At 48.8% G+C, this 9,123-nt stretch overlaps 1 protein-coding gene across 2 annotated transcripts in view; it reads left to right on the top strand.

Moving 5' to 3' along the window:
* The first annotated feature begins 2,804 nt into the window (after window positions 1–2,804).
* The window catches only part of ARHGAP6 (Rho GTPase activating protein 6), a 488,732-nt gene continuing 482,413 nt past the window's right edge, over window positions 2,805–9,123 (top strand). The window contains exon 1 of one of the 2 annotated variants that reach the window (XM_032620346.1): window positions 2,805–4,284. In XM_032620346.1, coding sequence (XP_032476237.1) covers window positions 3,706–4,284 — 579 coding nt within the window. In that variant the 5' untranslated portion in view covers window positions 2,805–3,705. The remainder of the gene's footprint in view (window positions 4,285–9,123) is intronic. The other variant, XM_032620347.1, reaches the window with a different exon arrangement.

Here is a 9,123-nt window from a genome sequence, read left to right as displayed (position 1 = left end):
AGGAGCAAAGTCTTAGACACCTGAGTTTTAAAGTATATGCATTCAAAACGATTTATTTCTAGACTACCAGTTATATTGCCTCTGAAGCAGGCTGATGAATTGTAAGAAAGATTCTGGGGATCAACATAACAAAACCAGTCATTGTTTATTTATTTATTTTGCGATAGGCGGGCCTCTCACTGTGGCGGCCTCTCCTGTTGCGGAGCACAGGCTCCGGACGTGCAGGCCCAGCGGCCATGGCTCACGGGCCCAGCCGCTCCGCGGCACGTGGGATCCTCCCGGACCCGGGCATGAACCTGTGTCCCCTGCATCGGCAGGCGGACTCTCAACCACTGCGCCACCAGGGAAGCCCAAACCAGTTATTTTGGAAATTGGTAAATGAAACCCATATCTTCCTTAATCATGTCTGGCATAAAATGGCAGTCAGTCAGAAAGGCCAGTGTGAGTTGGATCTGTTTAAGCAAAGGGATTGTATAACAAACAACAGTAAAGTAGGATGCCCTAAATAGGAATGAATGAATAAGCCATACACCAAAATGAGTGCAAAATAAGCCTAATAGCAGTCAGATTGGAAATCACAATAGTTTAAAAAATATCGTTAAAAAATCCAAATAATTTTCTTATAAAATCTTTCTTTCCAGAAGTGCCATTACATTTTCCCCGTGTGTTTTGAAAGCATATACACTTACAGCGGGTTTTTAAAAAGGAGCCAGAGCTTAACTTATGGATATTCAAAACAATTTATTCATTGTTCCCTATGCTGAGGCAAGCTCCAGGCTAATGGAGAGTCAGGACCTGTTGGAAATAAGATGATGAATGAACTGGATGCGTTTGCTCTAAGCCTGAAGTGCCAATAGAACAGTCCCTCTGCTCACTGGCTCCCCAACATCCATGACCAAGCATGTATGCCTTCCTGCCTGGAGGGTATTCTTATTAGCCCTACATCATTGTGGCAGGGTTGCATTTTCAACCCCACGGTCATCTTTTGGGCTTAGAGAAATAGCACATATATAAATTATAAATTACATTTGCTTAACCACCTGAGTTGTAAGTGGTCCTGTGACGTGTGACTTTGCTAACCATCTACTCCAAATGCCAAAATCCAGTGAAGCATAAGCAGTTCCATGCACTGGTATCCAAATGGTAGAGACATTAAGTGTTTACTAGTGACAAGTTACATGATATTGTTAACTAAGGAAAGGGCAGGCAAGACCTGCCCTCTTTTACTTCGACTGTGACTTGTTTGAGGAGGGGAGAAAGCAAATGACAGCAATCCCCCAAATGTCATTTGGTGTGTGTAGTCATGCAGGAAAGTAAGCAATTTTAAAGGCTGTGTGTCTCTGCAGCACATCTAATCGTCAGCCACTGGAAAGAGTACTTATGTTTCAGGGTGAGAAGAGTTGGGTGGCATTGAGGGTGATGGGAAATTTGTATCTCATTTTTGTCTTGTGGCAGCAGATAGGTCAGAAAGTTACAGGAGGGAACTCCCTGAGCGCAGTGGGTCCCGCTGCGTTTACAAAAACCGGTAGGTCAGAAATCCTGGGGTCCGAATGAAGCCCTTTATGGAGGTATCGAATTCTTCTGTTAATGAGATTTCATGATGTGACCCCTCCTAGACAGTCAAACATCTAGGACCGTCGAACACGTTTTTTAAGAAGAGAAAGACATTGAATTTCCCCCTGAAAACTTTATAGGGAATGAAACAAGCCTTCCAAAATCAAAGTTGGACAATTCTGATGTTATACACAGCACGGCGAATGTTTGTGTCAAACACTTGTATTTATAAGTTCACTGTAAGTTTTTTTTTCTTTAATAAAAGTAATGGTAAAAGAAAGTCACCTTTACATTTGTATAAAGTTCTCTTCACCCAGAAGTGGTAAAAGAGGACACACGAACACAGTTAAATAAAGTACGCAGGCATTTCCAACATTCTCTCTGCTCCACTGCTGAGATGGTTGTGAGATGCGTCGCAAAACTTAAATGTTAACGTCAGAAAGCCCTCCGAGAAGCGGGCGAGGCTTCGCGCTTTATAAATTCTAGGGGTGGGACAGTAGCGGGGGAAGGTGCTCCCAGACTTGTTTTCAAGCAGGGAACATTGACATCGCCAGCGTTTTCCAGCTTCCCAGGAATGTGGCCGCTGCGCGCTGCGCCCAAAGGCGTCCCACAGCAGAACCCGGAGACCGATCGCTTTGTGAGCGCCAATCTCCGCAGCCTTTGGGCTGACGCTGCGCCGGGCGCCTGCCCCCTGCTCGGCCTCACTCACCCCTCCTCCTCTAGTACAGTGGCTGCACGACCCTTACATGGCGAGGACCCCTCGCTTTTCCCCTCCTTTTCTTAGTAGGTCCCCATCTCCAGCCCATTCATCGGCAGCCACTACATCTGAACTGAGTCTCTATCCTTCCTTTTTAAAAACAAACACAGCAGGGCGGAGAAAAGGAAGGCAGGAGATTTATCTCCAGCTTCAGAGCAGCCGCCTTGGGCTATTATCCATCTGACACCAGTGGGTGGGGTGCAATCTGACACTTCCCTTCCTTTCCAGAAACGTGAGTGGAGCTGGCGCCCCCTTCGATTTGGGGGAGGGGAGACGGGGGAGAAGGTCAGCACTTCCGCCCTCGGGGCTTTCTCCCCAGGAGACCCGGTACCGGTGGTGAGCGGTGATCTCGCTGCTCCGCTCCCAGGTTTGGTGCCTGGAGAACTCCACGTTCTGCTTTCTCCTGCTCCTGGCTCCACCCCAGCTCCAGACCTGGCTTCCCTCCCGCCCTACCCGTCCGGGCCGCCCCCTTCCCGCTGCGTCTAGCGCGAGCGTGCGGGGACATCTCCGCGCCTGCCCTGGGCCCAAGGCTGGGCTGAGAATATCAAGAGCCCCTCTCCGGCGGGTCATGGACAGCCGACCCTGTGGTTGTCCCCTTAGCTCCCTGAGCTCAGCTGGGAATTCTCTCCCACCCTAGCCGCTCAGCCCTTGGAAGGCCCTGGGCGCTGCGCGCTCCGTGTCCCCGCTTTGTAGCGAGACTGGCACCTCGGGGGAACCTGGAGCTTGGAGACATTCTTGCGCCTAGCCAGTCAGAGGAGTGGGCGCAGCAGCCAAGTGGCGGCCAGACGCGTAGCTTCAGAGGCCCGGATACGGCGACGGTGCACGGGGGCGCAGCCCGGGTGCCCAGCTCCAGCGCGGGAGGAAGTCCCTCTCACTAAGCCGAGAGCGCGAGGGACGCGCCCTGGGCGCACGCCCAGGAGGCCTCCTCCCCAGCCCTCGGGACCGTCCTTAGGGCGCGAGGAGGAGCTTGCTGGAGACTTCGAGGCTGTCCAGAGTCTGGGAGCGGGAGCGCGGCATCTCCTGCCTCAGCTGGGAAGGGGGAGTGGCGCTGGCCGCCGGAGCTGGGCACCCAGCGAGCGCCTGACCTTCCTCCTCCTCTTCCTTACCCTTTTCGTGACTTAGGCTCTGGGAGAAAGTTCTGGCGACCGAAGGAGCCCTCCGTCCTCACCCCTTTTCCTAGAAGGCTGGTGATGGATCTCCTGCTTCTGCCCCTGCCGGGGCACTTGGAGCGCGCTGGTGGCGCGTGAGCCGGGAACTGCCCTCCACCGGCCTCGGCGAGCCTTGGTCCGACCCCGTCTGGCAGCCTTGCCTGAGCCCCCTTGTTTTCTGCGCCCCAAAGCGCTAGCAGTTCCGAGAGCTGGAAGAGGGTGGCCCTCAGGCACAGCCCCGCCGAGATGTCCGCGCAGAGCCTACTCCACAGCGTCTTCTCCTGCTCCTCGCCGGCCTCGGGCAGCGCGGCCTCGGCCAAGGGCTTCTCCAAGAGGAAGCTTCGCCAGACCCGCAGCCTGGACCCGGCTCTGATCGGCGGCGGCGGGGGCGAGGCGGGCTCAGAGGGCGGCTCGCGGGGGGCCACTGGGGGCCGCGTCTGCTCCCCGCTGTCCCTGGCCGAGGGTCTCGGCTCTCGCTTGGCGTCCTCTCCGCGGGGCCCGCCTCCCCGGGTCAACCGACTCCCGTCCCCTAGACCCCTCTGCTCGTCCTTCTCCACACCCAGCACCCCGCTGGAGAAGTCACCTTCTGGCAGCTTCCACTTTGACTATGAGGTCCCCCTTGGTCGCAGCGGCCTCAAGAAGAGCATGGTATGGGACCTGCCTACAGTCCTAGCCGGGCCGGGCAGCGGCCGCAGCACCATCCTCTGCTCCTCCGGGGGAGGCCCCAACGGCATCTTCGCTTCTCCCAGGAGGTGGCTCCAGCAAAGAAAGTTCCAGTCCCCACCCGACAGCCACGGCCAACCCTATGTCGTGTGGAAGTCTGAGGTAGGGTCCGGTGCCTCGTGTCCTCATGGCCCAAGGCTGGACACCTAGGCAGTTCTTTAATTCCTTCTCAGTTACAGAGCCAGGGACCCACTGAGGGGTTTTCCTGGTGTGGCTGTTCCTCTTTGGCTGGTTAAACGGTGTCTGCAAATGGGACGTCCCTAGTGGCCACCCACACGTGTCTTCTTAGGACTTCTTGGCTCCCCTTTGGAGCAGTGGTAGGAGCTAGAGGAAGAGGTGCTTTCCTTTTTGTGCTGCAGGTGATTTCCAAGGGTCATCTTATTCCTTCACCCAATGTTGATATTTTTTTGGAACTCAAATGATCTATTTCCAAGCTGTTTGTCAGGATTGGAGGAAATATATTTTGAAATGTTTCTGCCATCTGGTTGTTTTACAGAGAATTCAGGAACATTATTCTCGAGGGTGTTGTTGATACGTGTGTGTGTAGGTCTGTGTGTTTGAGGGAGTAACTACTAGAATTCTCTAGTTTTGATCTTTTCTTCTCCCTAAAGGTCTGATTTCAGAGATCTATGGTACTGAGTACTAGTTTAATCCTGGAGAAAAAAAAAATCTCTGCTTAAGGCTATGAAAGATCATGGAAATATGCCCAGATTCCACTAAGGGCTACGAGTAGTGAAATATACATGAATCAGGAATCGTTAGTAAATAGGGAGCTCAGAGGGAGGTATTTGGTACCTTTAAAAACGTTTGCTCTCTGGTTTAGAAGAGTGGAGAACAGAGCTAATGGGAAACTGTGGTTGATGGGTACTTGGAAAGCTGCATGCTTTTAGAGAATAAATACTAGTTGTTTTAAAAATGAACAACTCCTAATCTCTTTCAGTCCACAAACTCTATAGATTTGCCTTGGATCTGTTTCCATAAGGAGAGATTCCATCCATTGTAATTAAATGTTTTAAAGTACAGTTAGAATTACAGAAATGAAATGAAATACCATGTAATTGCTGGAGATTTAGACTAAATAAAGGAAACACAACCAAGAAAAACAGCTAGAAAATAGTATCCAACATCATACCTTGCTCTGTTAACGTGAGTGACTGTGGAATTTTGGCTTTTATTAGACTGCCTTAGAAAAATCAGCAGTATTTATCAGAAATACTCGCATCACATATTAGTAAAATATTAGTTACTGTGTCCAAGTAACTGCTGCTGTTGGGTGGGGAGCATGGATTACAAAAACTAACAAACACTGCTGACTGTTCTGCCCATTTTCTTGAGGAAGATAGGCAGTAGAGAGAAAAGTCAAGTAGGAAGCAAGAGATTCTCTCCAAACCAGGGAACTTAGCATTAGAAAGAGGGTCAAGAATAAATGTTGAATTTCTGTTGGTCTTTAGAAGGGCCTGGATTCCTACTCTATATCAGAAGCACACATTATCAGATCAATCTGTAGGAGTTGAGAGAACTGCAAAAGCAAGCCAAGTTCTTGGACTGGATAGCCACTGACATTCATGTTTCAACCAATTACACCACTAAGAACGTCTCTGCTTTTCTTAGCAACTGTACATACTTGGAATATAGTGTATAGATGCTGTTTGTTGCTCTTATGACCGAAAGGCAGTCTACTGTAGATGATCACAACTGGTTAGAAATTTTCTTCTTATCCATTAAAATTTCATAATTAATGGACAAGTACCTGAACTTCATCAATACTGGGTGGCTTCAAGCTGTTCTGTGCAGCGTAGGGGCAGTCTGCAAGCTCACCCACCATGACTTTCACCTCTTTTCAGTGGTTAAAACTAAGTACATAGCCATCTAGCAAAAGAACAAAATTTTCTCATAAAATGTTCGTGTGTGTGTGTGTGATCCCTTTATTCTTGAGGCAGACATGGAATGACCGGATGGAATCCTGGCATGAAGGTCCAAGGCTGGTTTTGTTTAATAGAGTCCCAGATACCCTAACGTAACCCCGGGGTCTGGAATTTAATGGCTTGGGTTACCTTTCAAAGGTTTAAGGCCCTGGAACCCTCTCAAAAACCAAGGAAATTCGTCCTATTGAGCACTGCTTGTCCTTCTCGTTTGAAAGCAAGCTAGGTCCTTTGTCCTAAAAGAGAATCTTTACTAATGATGCCAAAAGTCCGGCAAATGAACACCTTGCAAGGTTACTTATGGGCCCTGGAGGGGAGATTTGGATCGTACAGACTTGGTTCTTATGCTTTCCCTGGTTGCTCTGGTTCAGGGTTTCTCTGCCTCTGCGCTGTGGACAGTTGTGGCTGAACGATTCTTTGCTTTGGGCACTGTCCTGTGCATTGTAGGAAGTTCAGCAGCATCCTGGGCCTCTACCCACTAGGTGCGAATAGCAGCCTCCCCACCAGTGTGACAATGAAAAGTGTCTGCAGGCACTGCTGGATGTCTTCTGAGGGTCAAAACTGCCCCAGCTGAGAACTACTACACCAGTGAGTTGAATGTAGCCCCCCCATGATGGCCATCTTGACAGCCCACAGAGTGCTTTCAGCTGGCAGAAAGTTTCCTCGGGGACGTCTTCCCATTCCAAAAGCACGTGGATCCCTCTTGAGTGTTGCGTGCAGATTCCACGGATCTCTTATGGTTTATTCAGCTTTTCAGCTTCTCTTCCATTGAATCCATAGGCAAACCTGAGAATTCACCTTCGTTCAGGTGGAGCCAGTAATGGATCACGTCCACTTCTACTTAGTTCTTTGAGCAGGTTCTCTGGTTTTAAACTAAATTGTTCGTACAAGGGCACCTGCTCCCAAGACTCGCATAAATGCCTGTAGCTCTGTGCCTTGTGCTCACTCAAAGCTCACAAATGGCATTTTTATGGCCTAAAACCAGGAGGTGTTAGACAAAGTCAGCTACAACTCAGTATTTCCTTACTGCGTGTTTTAGGATTGCTTTAACAAAAACTGATTCATGGACATGCTGAGTAGAATATCTATTGAGTAGAAAAAGGGAGAAGACGAAGGGATAAATGGTACATGGTAACACAATTGGTATACACTTCTCAACTTTGTTCTTAGCAGCCAGGCTCTGTCCTTGACTCGGATCATAAACAAGGGAGTAAGGTCTCATTCTAACTCTGGGGTTCTCCTAATTCTTTTGGATCAGAGCTGAGATTATGCTCGTAGCTGACATAGAGTTTGCCAGCCTCGATAACCCATAACTAAAATTATTTCTCTCTTCATGACTTCTTTTCTTCATTTATGCCCCAAGAACTTCTTGAGCACAAGCATTTCTCTATGTACCAGGAATGCAGAGAGGCTAAAATATGGTGTCGCCCCTTAAAGAGTCCAAGGAGGCGAATGGATGAGTCAACCAATAGCTGCAGTGCAGAGGGTCAGCACAATCAGGGACTGGGGGATGTGATTCTCCGTGCTTTGGGGAGTCCTGAAAGGCTTCACTGTGCAGAGAACACTTGAACTTGATCTTCAAGGGTGACTGCCACTTAGAAGAAGAAGGGAAGTGATTCCTTGATGAAATAGAAAGGAGTGGACCTGCAAAGGCACAGAGGTGTTGGTGACGCTAGAGTTTCCAACAGAGAGGACTTAGAGGGGCTTAAGTGCAATAATTTGTTTGGAGGAGGAGGTTAAGATATATGCGGTTTAATGTATGTAGCAACCACATGGCTTTTTATATAACAACCTAATGAGACCAGAAATTAGACACCTGTTTGTGGAATAATAAGTAACTATAGGCTCAGGTAGAAATGGCAGGAGGACCAAAGCACCTCTTGACATCAAATCTGCAGGGAAGTGAAAGGATGTATTGATAGAGTGTTTTTGAAGTTAGAAGTTTGGCGTGCCTGGAGCATAGGCTGTATCTCACTGTGTGTTGGATAATAGTATTCAACAGGTTGGGTAGCATTAATTATGAAGAGCCCCACTGTGCATGTCTCAGGAGTTTGGACTCTGTTTTGTAGAGCAGTGCTTCTCAACCTGGAGACAGTTTGTTCCCAGGGGACATTTAGCAATGTCCAAAGACAGTTTTGGTTGTCACCACTGGGGGTGGTGACGTTATTACCTTCATTTTGCAGCTGTAACAAATTACCCCAAACATATGGGTTTGAGCAACACAAATTTATTATCTTATACTTGTGGAGGTCCGAAGTCTGAAATAGGTCTCCTTGGGCTAAAGTCAAGGTGTTGGCAGAGCTGTGTTCCTTCTGAAGGCGCTAGGGTCTGTTTCCTTTGCTTTTCCAGTGTCCCCCTGCCTCCATCTTCAATGCCAGCCATGTTGCATCTCTTTGACTCTTCTTCCAGTCATTTCTTCCTCAGGCTCTCTTAAGGGTGCTTGTGATTACATAGAGCTCACCTGGATAATCCAAGATAATGTCATTTTTTTAAACGTCTTTATTGGAGTATAATTGCTCGACAACAGCGTGTTAGCTTCTGCTATATAACAAAGTGAATCAGCTTTACTTATACATATATCCCCGTATCTCCTCCCTCTTGTGTCTCCCTTCCACCCTCCCTATCCCACCCCTCTAGGTGGTCACAAAGCACCGAGCTGATCTCCCTGTGCAATCTCATTGTTTTAAGGTCAGTTGATTAGCAACCTTTAATTCTACCTGCAGCCTTAATTCCCCCTTGCCGTGTAAGCTAACATATTCACAGGTTCCAGAGATAGGACGTGGGTATCTTTGGTGGGACATTATTCTGCCGACTAACAGGGGAGGTGCTAGTGGCATCTAGTGGGGGAGAATCCAGGGACGCTGCTAAACACTCTACTAGGCACAGGACAGCGCCCACAGCAAAGAATTATCTGGCCCTCAATGTCAATAGTGCCCAGGCTGAGAAACCCTGCGGTGGAGAATGGGGTAAATTGGTGATTTTTAAGCCTGAGTGTGTAACAAGATTGGATATGTGTTTT

This window comes from Phocoena sinus, chromosome X (genome assembly GCF_008692025.1).
Source record: "Phocoena sinus isolate mPhoSin1 chromosome X, mPhoSin1.pri, whole genome shotgun sequence".
Taxonomy (NCBI): Eukaryota; Metazoa; Chordata; class Mammalia; order Artiodactyla; family Phocoenidae; genus Phocoena; species Phocoena sinus.
Note: the sequence above shows the minus strand (reverse complement) of the source record. Positions and strands in the feature narration are given on the sequence as shown.